The sequence below is a fragment of the Sinohyriopsis cumingii genome, chromosome 11 (assembly GCF_028554795.1).
Source record: "Sinohyriopsis cumingii isolate HCF-2022 chromosome 11, ASM2855479v2, whole genome shotgun sequence".
Taxonomy (NCBI): Eukaryota; Metazoa; Mollusca; class Bivalvia; order Unionida; family Unionidae; genus Sinohyriopsis; species Sinohyriopsis cumingii.
Window position 1 is genome coordinate 90,681,840 of NC_142971.1, and position 19,792 is coordinate 90,701,631.

At 32.9% G+C, this 19,792-nt stretch overlaps 1 protein-coding gene across 1 annotated transcript in view; it reads left to right on the top strand.

Annotated features, from left to right (window-relative positions):
- Positions 1 to 9,183: 9,183 nt before the first annotated feature.
- The window catches only part of LOC149788975 (alpha-L-fucosidase-like), a 37,551-nt gene continuing 26,942 nt past the window's right edge, over positions 9,184 to 19,792 (top strand). Inside the window, exons 1-2 of the mRNA XM_089975131.1 lie at positions 9,184 to 9,565; positions 16,680 to 16,786. Coding sequence (XP_089831257.1) covers positions 9,192 to 9,565; positions 16,680 to 16,786 — 481 coding nt within the window. The 5' untranslated portion in view covers positions 9,184 to 9,191. The remainder of the gene's footprint in view (positions 9,566 to 16,679; positions 16,787 to 19,792) is intronic.

Here is a 19,792-nt window from a genome sequence, read left to right on the forward strand (position 1 = left end):
TAAAGGAAATTAAAGTAATCAAGCGAGAAATGAATTATTTTGCACTTACATTATTGATTGTGTGAAATAAAAAATATAAAAAAATTAGTTTTGGAAAGTTTTCATAGCTATTATATAAAATAATTAAATGCATACATGACATACTTCAGTTGTGTAACCAATTAAAACTAGCACATTATTGCCATATTCACTCCTGCCACACATGCATTTGATGTCCATATTAGTTACACAGATAATCCAATAGGTCGAGTGGGTAATGTCACGAGTGAAACAATATGTATGACCAAACATAACTATCATTTAACATTTAACAGCACACTTTGAGATGTAATGATTAAACAGACTTAAAGGAACTGAATAAATTTTTGAACAAAGTGTTTGTCACAGACACTCCTGACTATAAGTAGTGATTTTAAAGTAAATAATTGGACTTGAGATGAAAAGAATGATTAAGCTCAAGTGTGTGTGTGTGTGTTTGCGTGTGTGTTTGTGTTTGTGTGTGTGTTATATGAATGATATGGCATAAAAGCCAAGCTACAGTTTGCTATTCACTGATTTTTTTTATTCTTTGTGATATCTTGGATATTATGAAAATGGTTAAAGGAAAAATCCAGAAACAATTTCCATGCAGAGACTGCAAGAAAGTTTTTATTTCAGACTGTTTTCCATGTGGGGTATGTCTTCTTTTCTCTTTATCTTATTTAGGCTTATATGTTGTTAAGGTTCTATTTCATATTTGTTTTCTTTATACACATTGTCATTATTATGATTGCTTTATTTTCCCTGTGATTTCTTTTTAGCTGTCCATACAATCTTTCATTTGAATATTCAAGCATCCATTTATTTGTATGTGTAAAATTATTATAAATGTTAGTACATTAAATTCAAATTTTCTTATAAAAGTTAACACTTATTGTCATTTATAGCAAACAAAAATAATGACATTTCAAATTAAAGCAAATATATTTCCTTCAAGGGCACTCACTTAATATGTTCATCAAATGTGGAATGGAAACATCGAAGAAAATGAACCAGGAAATGTTTAAATGTATATGAAATACATCAAAACTGTTCATAGTTTTCCCATTTCAGTTTGGGACTGTGGACAATTTTCATATCATGAGAACCAGGTGCATCAGTGTAGACTGTGTATACATAAAAGTCTATAAAAATTCTAATATTCAGTGCTTCATTACTGTAATTTCTCTTACATTACTGTAATTACTTTACAGTACTGTTATTACTCTTACATTATTTTCTCTTACATTACTGTAATTACTTTACTGTATTTTCTCTTACATTACTGTAATTACTTTACATTACTGTAATTACTCTTACATTATTTTCTCTTACATTACTGTAATTACTTTACTGTATTTTCTCTTACATTACTGTAATTACTTTACATTACTGTATTTTCTCTTACATTACTGTAATTACTTGACTATATTTTCTCTTACATTACTGTATTTTCTCTTACATTACTGTAACTACTCTTACATTACTGTACTATCTCTTAAATTACTTTATTTTCTCCCTTTACTGAAAATATATATTTTAAATCATACTTTAGAACTTGAAAAACAATAACTCCTAATCTCATACATACATACATACATACATACATATGCATACATGCATGCATGCACACACACATACATACATACATACATACATACATACATACATACATACATACATACATACATATGCATACATGCATGCATGCACACACACATACATACATACATACATACATATGCATACACGCATGCATGCACACACACATACTTACATACATACATATGTACATACCTATGTACATACCTATGTATGTACATACCTATGTACGTATGTACATGTGTACGTACATATGTACATACATACATACCATTGTATAGTCTACCTTACTGAATATTCAAATGGTGTTCCATTATTGTACTGCACCAGCATGATCACATATCATTTTAATGTCAATGGATGAAGAAGAACAACAAACAGTACCAAAGAAAATGTATATTTTTATTATTCAACAAAAGCCATTATCAATACTTTCTGTGCATTATACTGAATTTCTTGCTCCATGATTCTAAATTTTATGTTACTGTATTTGATTTACATTACTGTATTTAGGCAGTCCCCTTTATGATTGTAGCAGCAAGTATTGATTGTGATGATGATAACTGAGATGGGAGATAGAATGAACAGGAACAACAGTGAGATTGGAGATAAAATGAATAGCAACAACAGTGAGATTGGAGATAAAGTGAATTGAAACACCAGTGAGATGGGAGATAAAATGAATAGCAACAACAGTGAGATTGGAGATAAAGTGAATGGCAACAACAGCGAGATTGGAGATAAAGTGAATTGAAACACCAGTGAGATGGGAGATAAAGTGAATGGAAACATGAGTGAGATGGGAGATAAAGTGAATGGCAACAACAGTGAGATTGGAGATAAAGTGAATTGAAACACCAGTGAGATGGGAGATAAAGTGAATGGCAACAACAGTGAGATTGGAGAGCCTGATATGTATGACCATAATGATGAGAGTGGGAGTTGGAACTCCTCTGTGGAGGATTCACTGAACAGATGGTTCAGCATCAGAGATAGAGATATAAACGTCAGCTATGAGTAAATTTAATTTAAAGTGTCATTTTCTTATTTTTTTATTAAAGTTTTTTGAAAATATGTTTGTAATGTTGTTGAGTCTTTATGTATTTATTTATTTATGTATTTATTTATAATTGTACTGATTGATAATGATGATTTATTATTAATTTATTATTATTATTATTATTATTATTATTATTATACACTGAACTGCCATGCATAAATATTTGGGTATAAATGAATAACATAGCAGAATTTGAGAATGATTAATTTTGGAAAGTATGTTTAAAATCATTCAGAGTTTAAGAACTTCAAACAAGTTCAAATGTCTTCAGAATTTGTTCAAATGAGATATGAACTCAGTCAAACAACTTTTACTTTTTTATGTCTGAAATGGATTTCCATTAAATGTAAAATTCTGTCTTGAAGTTTTGAGAATTTCCTTTATTTTCATCAGGTGAACATTAATGCATGAAAGTTACAATCATGAAGGTTCTAACATATTGTTAACTTTGATTCTACAATGATCTCAAGCATATCCTGGCTTCAGTGTATAGTTCTTGGACAGGCAGTGTATAGTTCTTTGACATGCTGTATAAAAAAATATCTCTTATTCATACACTGTAAATTTTCTATAAATTTACACTATTGTAATTTAAAAGAATCGATGTCAGATACAAGCATCAAATGTATGAATCAAGGTCAGATACAAGCATCACAAGTATGAATCAAGGTCAGATACAAGCATCACATGTATTAATTGATGTCAGATACAAGCATCACATGTATTAATTGATGTCAGATACAAGCATCACATGTATTAATCGAGGTCAGATACAAGCATCACATGTATTAATCGAGGTCAGATACAAGCATCACATGTATTAATCAAGGTCAGATACAAGCATCACAAGTATGAATCAAGATCAGATACAAGCATCACAAGTATGAATCAAGATCAGATACAAGCATCACAAGTATGAATCAAGGTCAGATACAAGCATCACAAGTATGAATCAAGATCAGATACAAGCATCACATGTATGAATTGAGGTCAGATACAAGCATCACAAGTATGAATCAAGATCAGATACAAGCATCACAAGTATGAATCGAGGTCAGATACAAGCATCACATGTGTTAATCGATGTCAGATACAAGCATCACATGTATGAATTGAGGTCAGATACAAGCATCACAAGTATGAATCGAGGTCAGATACAAGCATCACATGTATGAATTGAGGTCAGATACAAGCATCACATGTGTTAATCGATGTCAGATACAAGCATCACAAGTATGAATCGAGGTCAGATACAAGCATCACATGTATGAATTGAGGTCAGATACAAGCATCACAAGTATGAATTGAGGTCACATACAAGCATCACAAGTATGAATCGAGGTCAGAGGTATAAATAACCTGTCTACAGAACACAAACCTGTTTTATCCTTAAAAGCATTCTTACTGTCATTCATTCAAATGAAACTACATTTATTGCACTGGGAGATAGTTTTAATGAAGCTGTAGATTTTGGAGCTTCCCATTAGGTATGGAATAAACTTATTTTTTTGAAATTTCCAATTAATAGCTAATTTAATTTGAAAATCAATGAACAAACCAAAATAAACAAAAGGGGAGAATCGATATATAAATAAGATATTCCCAACTGTTACTTTTGTGATTTAAAGTACAGTTCTCACAATCTCTGCATGATGATAAAGGTCCATGGAATTTGCACAGAGAATGAATTAATTTAGCTTAACAGAGATTATTTCCCATGTAACTGGTTCAAGCAAAAATCCATCTCTTGAGAATTATTTCACTTGTTCACTAGAGATACATGTGATCTTTTCTAAATGGTCCTTAAAAGTGTTAAAAATAATTTTGTAAAATATAAAATAATGCACTTCATTTAAATATGGTTATACCAGATAAGATATATATTTGTTGAAAATATAAAAGGGGTTATGCAATCTAAATTGGAATATCTGGTATGATCTTGAATTTGATATCATTATAAGTAAAGTTTTCCTGTATATACTATCTCTTCTTTCTTTCACTGCATAGAGGAAAAATTAGAAAATGTCACAGTAATTGAAGTCTGTTACATTTAACCTTTTTATTTACTGTCAGTAACCCCATTTGAAGGAACCAAAATATATACCACCCTTTCATAATGAATTTGCCTAGCATATGGACGTTGCCAGTAATTTGCCCATGACACATTTTTTGTTGGTTCTGCAAAAAAGATTTTGAGTTACACATGGACCAACAGATGGTTGAACAGTGTGCATCACAATAAGGCTTTTTAGCAAAACTAAATTTTGTATAAATTTAGGTAACTGTTTTAAAATACACATTTTTCCTACATATAATCTCCTTTCTCTTTCCTGAATCCCTTTCACGCTTCCTTCCACATTTCCTCTTTGATTAGTGTCATACTGATGTGCACAATAGATGGTTTGCTTGGCTTAAGGCATTTTTAGGTTTTTGGTAAACTTTCCTGTGCAGTGAGAGTTGTTATGACTCTATGGTCTTTTTACTAAGTAACAGAAAAGAGTGAAAACCAACAAGTTTTGTGAAGTTCAACAATAATTTATTTCCCAAGAATACAAAGTGAAAATTTAAACAAAACTTTTAGTATTGTGAATTAAATCCCAAATAGTCATAAAAGTTCCATAACAAATCCAAAAGAATAGAGCATTCTGAATGAAACCCAGTTGTGTTCCACTTTAGTGATAACAATATTTTCAGGATGGTCATTGTTGTGGCAACATTGGTTATCCAAATGGCTCCATTTTCATTAAGGGCTAACTAGATCTTGGAATTAATTTGCATGAATAGTTTCATGGCAATCTTCTAAGTAGATTTTGAGCAGCAGTAATAATAATAATAATAATAATAATAATAACTTTATTAAAGAGGGTGACACAATTATTTGCATGGAATTAATCCTCTTTGTGGCCCTCTGTTATGTACATATTTACATTCAAAGTACATGTACATAGTCACACACACACACACACACACACACACACAGCATGAATAATGAGCTATATTTATATATGAACATAATAAACAGAAAATTTAAATGAACATGATCCAACTATGTACATTGTGTATATGGAAGGTTAGTAAATTTATACTCTAGTCCACTTTTCATCCATTGAGTTAGATTTTAATTAAATGCATTTATATTTGCATTTTCTCTAATTTCCTTTTGGATTCTTTTTCAAGTTAGTGATCCTGATAATTCAAAACTTTTTGTAAAGAGTTCTTTTTGTTTTCGGGATGGAAAGGTGGTTAGCTGAAATTGATCTTAAACTGTGAGTGTTGCCTTGATTTCTAACATGAAATAGTTGATTGAGATATGATGGGGCCATATTATTTTAAGCGTTATGGAAAAACTTAACTTTTCTCAAAAATATTTGTTCACTTAATGTTGGCTTTGTAATTTCATTTGTTGCATTTGGGATGTTTTCAGAACGATTTAAGATGAGTCTGCACACTCTTTTATTTGAAAATGGAATAATTTGTAAATATTCTCATCAGAAGTGTTTCTCCAGATAACATTACAGTAGGTATTGTTGTATGTAATGTTTGTAATATAAAAATCTATGTTTAGTTGATAGATATGGCCTTATCTTGCTAAATAACCACATACATGAATTGAATTTATGACGTATAACTTGAATATGATCATTCCATTGCAAATTGTTGTCAACTATCACCACGCAGATTTTTTTCATGGGTAACCGTTTGTAGGCAAATTTCATTTGACTTAAGATTTATTTCCAATTTTGCTCTTGTTTGTTTGGTAGTAATCACATGTCATTTTCCATACACCAGGAACCTGTTCTAGGTAAGGCTATCAGAAGGGAGGCCTCTAGGTCTGGTTTTAGCTGTTTGAAATCTGTTAGGGTAGTATCATCTGCATATAAGTCAGTAGATGGATTACAGTTGCCTATTTTCTGCAGTAGATCATTTATGAAAATCATAAAGAGGAATGGGCTTATAATTGATCCCTGTGGTACTCCACATGTAAGTGGTTCTTCTTTAGAAAAACTGACCATTATTTAGACACACTGTTTTCCCAAATATAAGATTTAATGTAAACTAATCAATTCTTGAATTGTCACATTGATAAATGCTGGATTTGTTGATAAGAATATCATGATCAACAAGGTCAAAAGGTTTTCTAAGATCAGCTTGTATGGATACAACTAATTTTCCTTGATATAAGGCAGTAATTCATCAGTCTATCATGGAGACCAAGGCTGTCTCACAGAATAGTTTTCTCTGAACCCTGGATGGTTTTTATGAATTATGAATTAAGTTATAATTTGTTTTTCATGTAGTTTAAACACAGGTGGGATGATATACATGTATATGGGTCTGTAGTTACTGACATCTTATTTGCTGCCAGTTTTATTGTGGGGATAACTTCTGCCAATTTCCAAGTCAGGTGAAACACTGAGGTGGATATGCCAAACACTGAGGTGGATATGCCAAACACTGAGGTAGATATGCCAAACACTGAGGTGGATATGCCAAACACTGAGGTAGATATGCCAAACACTGAGGTGGATATGCCAAATACTGAGGTGGATATGCCAAATACTGAGGTGGATATGCCAAACACTGAGGTGGATATGCCAAACACTGGGGTGGACATGCCAAACACTGAGGTGGATATGCCAAGCACTGAGGTGGATATGCCAAACACTGAGGTGGATATGCCAAACACTGAGGTGAATATGCTGAACACTGAGGTGGACATGCCAAACATTGAGGTGGATATGCTAAACACTGTGGTGGATATGCTTAGATTACATATGCAAGCTATGCTCTCAGATATCTGCAGCAGCCCTTAGGAGACATGTTCCAATATTATCCAGACCTGTTGATTTTCTTGTTGCAATACTTTGCAAAATTTTAAAAACTTTTTCATTTGGTATTGCAGAGATACAAATAATGTGTTAGGTGGAGTTTTTACTGAACAGAAATTTCCTAGTTCACTGCGATTTGAGCTGACAATGAATTCCATGATTCTGGAGGCTGTGCTGACCAGAATTTTTAACAAATATATTTGTTATTTCAACATCCTCATCTATAATCTGGCTTTCCTGGCTGAGTTATTGGATTTTGTATAACCTTGAAGATTACTAACCTGCACCTAGTTTGTTAAAACTTTCCACATAGAATTCTTATTGCAATCATTTCTTAAAGCTGACTGACAGTAATCTTCTGTGCCTGATTGATGAAAGGTTTCTCCATGTTTTGTAATCTACCTGCTGACCAAGAGATTTTTCATAATCACAGGTTTTCATGGCATCTAGAATGCCTGGACTCAAACAATCAGGTTGGAAGGCCAGTTTCATAAGAAACTAATGGATGGGTGGACACAACAGGCAGGCAATGGACAATGACCTCCTCTGTTGGATCCCTAGAAGAGCTAAAAAAAGTGAAATTCAGTAAAATTATGACAGGATAGTATTCTTTTCCAACAAATTTTAAAAGAGGTAGAGTTATATAAAAAATATCTATCAGCTTATAATTAAAATTTGTGAAATAGTTAAATATCTTGGATGCCACAGTTTTTGCATTTGATCAAATAAATAACATTTGATGTTGCACAATTAGGATCACAATGCATATTAAACATTTCTTTCATATTGTTACTATTGAAAGAAGTATTTTCATTATTAAAAGTACAGTGCAAACATCTATGTCTATTACATTTAGTTGATAGTCCCTTTTTATATGATGTTTTTTGTAATTTAGAATTAATTAAGAAATCTTTAAGATTTTTAGTCCTTTTATAAGCAAGTGTGGGTTTGCTTTCATGTAGCAATTTAACACTCGCTTTACATGATAATTTTAATAAATCCCAATAATTATTGATAATCTTACCTATATTAGGCAAACTTGGATTATATTCAATAACAAAAGGAATGATATCTTCATTTCTATTTTCGATTTTACATTGTAAAAATTCAAGTTGTGTAAGAGAAGATACCTTTTGGAAAGCAGTATTAATGATGTCAATAGGGTAATTGCTATTTAAAAATAGTTAATTAAATACATAACAAATTGGAACATCACTGAACTATGATTTGCAAATTATGCAGTATGGTGCACTTTTCTTCTTGACATGAATTTAAAGGAAGATGAATTTTTTAATATAATAAAGCAATATTAATTTTAAAGAAAATGTGTTTTTTATGACTTTTGTACCATGAAATATTTTGTAAGTATCTGTAAGTACTTTTCAGATAAGTAGAAACTTGTTTGGTTGCACTGCACATTTTGCAAATTGTCCAGTATGTTCTTACAATAACTGGAATTTTCTAAAACTTTACTAATGAATCACATTTAATCAATATTTGTCCATTTGTATTTAGCACATCAAATACAAGCTTTGTATTGCAGTATGTAATAAATGATTACCAACTTTTAGGAATAATGTAGCAAGACACCACATGATTCACCAAGCTAAACAAAATGGTGAAAATTACACATTGACAAATCATGTGACTCACATGCACAAAGGTACATGTACATATTAAAAATGGCAGCTCATGAACACCAGTCCAGGAAGCTAACAGTACTTCTTTGCATATTTTTTTTGTATTTCCAGTTGCCCATTGCCAGCCTTGTGCACTATGAACCAACATGGGACTCTCTGGACTCTAGACCCCTGCCCTCTTGGTATGATGAAGCCAAAATTGGAATATTTATTCACTGGGGAGTGTTTTCAGTTCCCAGCTTTGCAAGTGAATGGTTCTGGTGGTATTGGAAAGGGCAGCCAGTTAAAAGTGTTGTGGAATACATGAAAAACAATTATCCACCAGATTTTACATATGCTGATTTTGCTCCAAAGTTTACAGCTGAATTTTACAATCCTGATCAATGGGTTGACATATTTAATGCATCAGGTGCAAGGTAAGTGTATACACTTTAATTGCCTTCCACAGGTAGATCTAATGGGAACCATAGTACTGTCTCTACGCACTAATACAAGTATTTATTTAAAGAAATGCAAACTAGAGAGAGTTTGTCCTCCCCTTGAGTGACTTTAGTCCTTGGGGACATACATATATATATATATATATATATATATATATATATATATATATATATATATATATACACACACACACACAACAGTCTGGACTAAATCAAAATTTCAGTTTTGAGAGTGTTTAAATTTTATATTGTTTTTTTGATCAATGATAATTTTTGTCTTGTGGCTCATGTATGTTAGTACACATACATGTGTATTAATGCCTGCAGTAATTGAATGCCCTATAATCCATGCCCTTATGTTGTACTGAATCTTACTATAAGTATGTCTGAAAACATGTATACACATATCCATATACAAGTATTAAGCGTTCATGCATATACACCCTTTGGCTAACTCTAAATCAAATCTGGCTATATGCTCTGTGAAAGGTTTAGTTTCATGGGGTTCATATTTAAACCTGCAACTGATTTTTTGTGATTTTCAGAGAAGAGCTGTTTTGCTTTACTGGGTTTATTTTATTAAATTTAAAAAGGCAAACAATTAACATTTTGGTATAGAAAACTTCCATTTTTCAGAGGGTTTTGGTCTTACAGTGATAAGAGATTTCACTATATATATATATATATATATATATATATATATATATATATATATATATATATATATATAGAATATAATATATGTATAGCATGTATGCTGTATCAATGATATACCACAAGATGTATAAATTTTTCATAAAAGGAAACTGAACAAGCCTCATTTTCTTTAATAAAAAATGTATACAAGTGGTATACTATATACTATACATATATTTTATATATATCACATGCAAATAAATATATTTGCCTTTTGAACAAAGTTCAGATTTACTAAATGCAGCTGTGTATTGACCGAGTGAATGAACTCCTCACATCACTGCTGAGTGTGTCCACTACAAAATGTAGTTCTATTCTTTTTGTGGCTATTCACAATCACTTTTGCATATTGATAAGTTATTGTTTTCTTTTCTGAGATTCTATTATTCTTCACATTGTTTAAATCAGTATAATACACACTTATAGTTTAAGCATGAAAGACAGTTTTAATGAAGAAAGTAGAGCACTATAAATACATGGGTAGCAATGCTGTCTACATGGATGCTCAGCTATTCATGTATCATCACATGGAGATTAATATGGAATAGAAACTAAGCAAAATGACAAAACAACAAGAGATAATTAAAATATTTTAATATATGTACAGTTGATCTAAGTCATTATTTTGCTTTAAAAATAATAGCAATGAATATAAAACTCTCTCTCGCCCTCTCTCTCTCTTTCCCATTGGTCAGTTTGACTTAACTTTTACCATCATTCATAAGTCCAGAGACATTGCTGGATGTCAAAAGCGAAAATCCTCTTCGTCTCTCTTTTCACAGATTTTCGCCTGTATCTTGCTACGATGGTCCAGAGAGAGAGAGAGAGAGATAGAGGCCTTTTCATATAATTATTTCATTAATAACTTTTTAGAAAATGATAATAGGTTTAAGAAACAATAGCAACAACAACAAAACATTAAATACTCACATTATGTGTATCACGTAACCGAGAAATTTACCGTATAATGTTGACAGAGCTTGCAACTTTGTATCATTGATTATAAATAAATCCCAAGAAAATGCACACATACCATTACAACAAACCATATTGTTGTAGGTTGCTTGGTATAAGTCCAATTTCAAGGTTTTCATTCACCACTAATCTTTTTTCTCTCTCACTCCAGATTTCTAAGTAGATTTTTTTCTGTTATGCATAAGAACGGAGGGGGCAACAGAAAGCAGAAAGAATTGTGATGAAATTGTGTACCATACATATTCAATTCATTTAGAAAACAGGGATTATTAATACTTTTTATCATTATTTTCATATGTCGCTAATGATTAATGAGTGGAAATTTATCATTGATATAGAATTAACTACAGACGATTGTGAGAATGTTTATATATTCATATTATTGTGCCATGGGTAGATCACAATTTGATATACCAATAGTATTGGTATATCAATTTGCTTTATATCAACACTTTAAATGCCATGTTATTTTTAATGTATGTGGTATATATATATATATATATATATATATATATATATATATATATATATATATATATATATATATATATATATATATATATATTAAATCATGTGTAATATTTTACAAAGTAAGCCTTTTTAAAAGTCACAATATTGTATAAAATTAAATGTTGATAACTCATTACTATTATGTTTTTATTGGGTTGTGTATGTACCCCATGAGATACCTCTTTTATACATGCAACTGTTTTACATGTGCTACTGGCCACTAAAGACTACTAAACTCTGGACATAATAGGTCAGGTGGTCAGTCACCCATAAGAAAAACAAGATAAAAAATGAATGGTTTTAGGTTGAATGCACAAAACATAAATGTGTGTAGGGACATTACTTCTGCCCATGCCTAATCAAAGGTAAGCTAGTCCGGTACAGAACAACTGAAACATCACTTGAAATAAGGACATAGGAGGGAAATTATCAGATTACAGAGGTATGCAGCTACTGGCAATATGAAGTTACACTGTTCCATAATTAAGTTTAAATTAAATGAAAAGATGAACAACCAATACTGTGAAACAACACCTGTTGCAATGTATGTATGAAAACTCCTGCTCCCAATCCAACCATGTGTGATAGTGTATTAACCCACATTCTGTCACACACACAACAAAGGGGTTTCATAAACATTGTCCATTATGGACAGGTAACCTTAATAACACTTGATAATATATTGGTTTTTCATTGTGGATATTTATTTCACTTTATATATCAGTATTGTATATAGGTGTCTACAGTCCCTTCTTTCTGGGGATCTCTAGTGTCTGGTCCTGGACTCAATTTTAAAAATGGAGTATACCATTGTCTATATACTGGGCTTTCATTTTGGGAGGCAGTGTCATCATGGACTTCCATTTTCAAAATCAAACAGTGACAGAGAGCTCTGCTATTTGCGTATTTATATGTATATATGGGGCACCAAGTGGCCGAGATATCTAAAGTGCTCTCTCCATTATGGATCACTGCCATCTCACCTTTGTCTGCATGAGTTTGAAATCTCGGATTCGGCTAATGTGGGTATGTGAGAAAGCTTGCCAGTAACTTCTTGTGGGTCGGTGGTTCTTTCCGGAGCTTTCCTGGGTTCTTCCTCCACCATTAATACTGGCCACCATGTATAGCCTATCGTGTGCTGAAAAATGGGGTTAAACCCTACAACAACAACAACAACAACAACAATATGTATATACATGTACAGTACTTGTATACTATTTTGAGCAGTAGACATCTGCCTCAGGGTCAAATACCATCTACAATCATTTATAAGTTTTAGTCCATCTGCAAACTGCACAGACCTAAAACTGCAGTCACATAATGCATGGCAGATCTGGGTTTATGCAGTTTGTTATAAGTAATCATTAGAGCAAACAACATAGAGCCTGATATGCCAGAGCATTATGCAGTTGTAGGTCAGTGACTATGCTGCTTGCAGTGGGACTCAACTTGTAAGTAAGTATGGATGGTAGGTCATACATGACATGCATCTGGTTCTGTGTTTTGCTTGACTGGAGATTTAGGATGTACACACCCTAATATACTTTACAACTTCTGTACATCAACAATCTGCCATTCTATACTGAGAAAATTGAAACTGTATGCAGATGATGCAACATTCCACACATCAGATTAATATCCAGTAACATAATCCAACACAATCCAAGAATACCTGCAGCATGATCTACATTGTATCAGTAAATGGTGTGAAGACAACAGAATATATATGAGCTGGATAAAATAATTTAGTACCACAGTATACTGCAATTATATTAGGGACCAACAATTCGCTGTTAAGGAGCATGGACCTGTACACTTTAAAAAAAAATTCCATCTGCCAATAACTGGATAAAATAAACATGGCATAAAGCAAAATGCAAGTTGACCATTCCATATCTAAATACACATGGCATAAAGCATGATTTAACATGACCATTCCATATCTAGATACACATGGCATAAAGCATGATTTAACATGACCATTCCATATCTAAATACACATGGCATAAAGCATGATTTAACATGACCATTCCATATCTAGATACACATGGCATAAAACATGATTTAACATGACCATTCCATATCTAGATACACATGGCATAAAGCATGATTTAACATGACCATTCCATATCTAAATACACATAGCATAAAGCATGATTTAACATGACCATTCCATATCTAGATACAAATGGCATAAAGCGTGACCATTCCATATCTAAATACACATGGCATAAAGCATGATTTAACATGACCATACCTTATCTAAATACACCTGGTATAAAGCAAAATTCAACATGACCACTCACAATGCATCAAATTTTGTTTATTTTACATGGTAAATAAAGGATATTTCAAAAAGTCTGATCAGTAGTCTGTCGTGCAACAAGGTTCTTTATTAGTGAAGAGTACATCAGTGCATCTCCTTGAAGTACTCCCAGTGCACCTCTACACACTTTTGGTCTGATTGTCCAACTATTAAATGCCATTTTGAATTCACTTTTTGGTATATTCATACAGTGGAAACCTGTACTTCAAATGCAAGGCAGATTCAAGTTATCTGCTCCTCAGTGAATCTTTAATAAGTTTTATGGCTCTGAGGTATTATAAAACATAACAAAAAAGATCAAAAACCAAATTCAGCAAATAATTTATTTGTTTAGAATACAAGTGAAAAGGTAAAAGAACTTTTGGTAATGTGAATTAAATCCCAAATATTCATAGAATTACTAACACAAGTTTTACTGAATAAAGTTTTGAACAAACTTTAGTGGTATTCCCCAAAAATATCCAAAGCTGAAAGTGTTGATGTGCCTGTGATGGCCTGTAAAGTGTAGACATGCCAATAGTCTTTTGTTGAATCACAGGAGTATAATCCAAGGCTTCCTTGTTTGAATTCACTATTATTCCCAGTTAATGTTTCTTTTGAAGAATTATGATATAAAGCACTCGTATTTCCAGAGAATAATAAATAATTTCACCCAAATAAAAAATCTGAATACAACACTATTAATGATTTTTGCCCAGATGTTATTGCAGGAATAGTTTTTTCAGGAAACAAGATTTATACTCCTCTACCTGGCCATGGTCACAGTTAGCATTTTCTATATTAAAAAAAGCCACTATCTGATGGAATATTTAATTCTAGAAGGTTCCAAATGTTTACAAGATAAAATCTGTTGTTGTTGTTGTGGGGTTTAATGCCATTTTTCAGCACATGATAGGCTATACATGGCGGCCAGTATTAATGGTGGAGGAAGAACCCGGGGAAACCCTGGAAAGAACCACCGACCCACGACAAGCTACTGGCAAGCTTTCTCACATACCCACATTAGCCGAATCTGAAACTCGAATCCACACAGACAGAGGTGAAATGGAAGTGATCCATAACAGAGAGCGCTTTAGACCACTCAGCCACTCAGGGCCCCATACATAAATCTGTTACTAAACTTATAATAAAGAATGTGGTAGACACAATGTCCTTGACCCAGACCAGGATAAATATGATTACTTCTATTTGATAATGATCCTAATATTATACCCATGCTCAGAAATCAGATAAAAAATATTAACTATGTATTAGTTGTTTATAGAAAATATAAAAAAATCAATGATTTTTGTCAGGTACACAATAAAACTTGATTTTGAACATGGTCAGCTACATGATACAATTTTGCAAAACCCACATCATATAATTAAAAACACCCAAACTAACAAACAATGCAGATTAAATATACATAAAACAAAATTCAGCTAAAGCTAACTTGGAGCCAAGTCTGTACTGTATAGAGAATTTGGTAAAGTTTGTATACTGTTCTTTCAGGAAGTTGGTCATGGTGGCAGATTTATGTACTTGTACATTATCATGTAGTAGATGGATACCTCAAATACTGATGTACAGAAAGGTGGTTCAGTAGTGGACAATAACTTTTGTCAACACTTTAGAATCATAAAAATGTACAGTGGCTCTAGCAATCAGGCACAGGTAATTGGACAACTGGGCCTTCTGCATAAAAAAAGCAATACATATAAAACTACATTCACAGTTTGTCTGTGTTGATCAATTTGTGGTCTCTGCTGATTTTCTCAAATCCAAACTTTATTATTTTCTTTTGAGTTGGGTTAAAAAATATAAATCCATGTTTCATGACATAGTCTCATTCAAATGTCTCTGAGCACTCTTTTAACATTTGGCAATGAGCTGTTTGGCTTTTTCAATGAGTCTATTTTTTTTTATCAGCCATCAACAAATTCAGAACTCTTCTCACAAAAACAGTTTTGAGCTTCAGCTGATTCTTCAGTATTAACAACTGCTCATGAATTAATATCCACAATAATAGAACCATCTTACGATGTGTTATAAAGCATCTTCATCAGTTACTTCTGTTAGAGCAGACCCTTCCAGCTTAAAATTCACAATGGTCTTCCAGCTTACGAACCACAGACAAAAGTTTCCCCAGCAATAGCATACTGCCGATGTTTGCAAATTCAGTGAGCAAAATCACTTTTCAAAACATTGTTCATGTCAAATACATGCATGTCTTGCAAAATGGTGTACAGAAGAGTTGGCATTGATAATTAAAAAATTACTACAAAAGTGTCAAATTAATATTTTAAACCTTCAGTTTTAAAAGTAAATGATGTTGTTAAATTTTCCCATTTATAGTGTCAACACCAGCATGATTTTTCAAGTGATTGATTGCAGTGTTGATGCAGTAAACTAATCAATACTTTAAAATCAGGGACTATATATGAAAACTAATCAATACTTGAAAATCAATGACTATATATGCATACTAATCAATAGTGAAAATCAATGACTATATATGTATACTAATCAATACTTGAAAATCAATGACTATATATGTATACTAATCGATATTGAAAATCAATGACTATATATGTTCTTCAGATACATAGTTCTGATTACCAAACACCATGAGGGCTTCACTAACTGGCCATCTAACCACTCCTTCAACTGGAATGCCATGGATGTTGGGCCAAAGATGGACCTTGTTGGTAAGAATCTGATCAGCTCCATAAGGAAATTGATTTTTTTAATATGTTAGAAGGAGGATATTAATTACAATACCGGCCTGATGGCACACTAAAAAGGACATTTAGTATTTACTACAATACTGGCCTGATGGTACACTAAAAAGGACATTCAATATTTATTACAATACTAGCCTGATGGCACACTAAAAAGGACATTCAGTATTTATTACAATACTGGCCTGCTGGTACACTAAGAAGGACATTCAATATTCATTATAATACTGGCCTGATGGCACACTAAGAAGGACATTCAATATTCATTACAATACTGGCCTGATGGCACACTAAAAAGGACATTGAATATTCATTACAATACTGGCCTGCTGGTACACTAAGAAGGACATTCAATATTCATTATAATACTGGCCTGATGGCACACTAAGAAGGACATTCAATATTCATTACAATACTGGCCTGATGGCACACTAAAAAGGACATTGAATATTCATTACAATAATGGCCTGATGGCACACTAGAAAGGACATTCAGTATTTATTACAGTACTGGCCTGATGACACACTAAAAAGAATATTCAATATTCATTACAATACTGGCCTGATGCCACACTAAGAAGGACATTGAATATTCATTGCAATAATGGCCTGATGACACACTAAAAAGGACATTCAGTATTTACTGCAATACTGGCCTGATGATACACTAAGAAGGACTTTCAGTATTTATTACAATACTGGTCTGATGGTACACTAAAAAGGACATTCCATATTCATTACCATACTGGCATGATGACACACTAAAAAGGACATTCAGTATTTACTATAATACTGGCCTGATGGTACACTGAAAAGGACATTCAATATTCATTACAATACTGGCCTGATGGTGCACTAAGAAGGACATTCAGTATTTATTACAATACTGGCCTGATGGCACACTAAGAAGGACATTCAGTATTTATTACAATACTGGCCTTATGGTACACTAAGAAGGACATTCAGTATTTATTATAATACTGGCCTGATGGTACACTAAGAAGGACATTCAATATTCATTACAATACTGGCCTGAGGGCACACTAAGAAGGACATTCAATATTCATTACAATACTGGCCTGATGGCACACTAAGAATGACATTCAGTATTTACTACAATACTGGCCTGATGGTACACTAAGAAGGACATTCAGTTTTTATTACAATACTGGCCTGATGGTACACTAAGAAGGACATTCAGTATTCATTACAATACTGGCCTGATGGTACACTAAGAAGGACATTCAGTATTCATTACAATACTGGCCTGATGGTACACTAAGAAGGACATTCAATATTCATTACCATACTGGCCTGAAGGTACACTAAGAAGGACATTCCATATTCATTACCATACTGGCATGATGACACACTAAAAAGGACATTTGGTATTTATTACAATACTGGCCTGATGGCACACTAAGAAGGACATTCAGTATTTATTACAATACTGGCCTGATGGTACACTAAGAAGGACATTCAATATTCATTACAATACTGGTCTGATGGCACACTAAGAAGGACATTCAGTATTCATTACAATACTGGCCTGATGACACACTAAAAAGGACATTTGGTATTTACTACAATACTGGCCTGATGGTACACTAAGAAGGACATTCAATATTCATTACAATACTGGCCTGATGGTACACTAAGAAGGACATTCAGTATTTATTACAATACTGGCCTGATGGCACACTAAAAAGGACATTCAATATTCATTACCATACTGGCCTGATGGTACACTAAGAAGGACATTCAATATTCATTACAATACTGGCCTGATGGCACACTAAAAAGGACATTTGGTATTTATTACAATACTGGCCTGATGGTACACTAAGAAGGACATTCAATATTCATTACAATACTGGCCTGATGGTACACTAAGAAGGACATTCAGTATTTATTACAATACTGGCCTGATGGTACACTAAAAAGGACATTCAATATTCATTACAATACTGGCCTGATGGCACACTAAGAAGGACATTCAGTATTCATGACAATACTAGCCTGATGGTACGTTAAGAAGGACATTTGGTATTTACTACAATATTGGCCTGATGGTACACTGAAAAGGACATTCAATATTCATTACAATACTGGCCTGATGGCACACTAAGAAGGACATTCAGTATCCATTACAATACTGGCCTGATGGTACGCTAAGAAGGACATTTGGTATTTACTACAATACTGGCCTGATGGTACACTGAAAAGGACATTTAGTATTCATTACAATACTGGCCTGATGGCACATTAAGAAGGACATTCGGTATTTACTACAATACTGGCCTGATGGTACACTGAAAAGGACATTTAGTATTCATTACAATACTGGCCTGATGGCACACTAAGAAGGACATTCGGTATTTACTACAATACTGGCCTGATGGTACACTGAAAAGGACATTCAGTATTCATTACAATACTGGCTTGATGGCACACTAAGAAGGACATTCAGTATCCATTACAATACTGGCCTGATGGTACGCTAAGAAGGACATTCGGTATTTACTACAATACTGGCCTGATGGTACACTGAAAAGGACATTTAGTATTCATTACAATACTGGCCTGATGGCACATTAAGAAGGACATTCGGTACTTACTACAATACTGGCCTGATGGTACACTGAAAAGGACATTCAGTATTCATTACAATACTGGCTTGATGGCACACTAAGAAGGACATTCAGTATTCATTACAATACTGGCCTCAGTGTGCTCAAAAAAGAGAATCATAGTCATTACAATACTGTTCAGATGGTACACCAAGAAGGAGAATATTTGTTACAATATTAGCCTGATGGTACACCAAAAAAGATATTCATTATAATACTGGTCTAATGTACACTAAGAAGTATATTTGCTACAATACTAGTCTGATGGTACACCAGGAAGAACGAGGCTATTCATCACAATACTTTTCTAATAATGCACCTTGTAACAAAACATGATACACTTT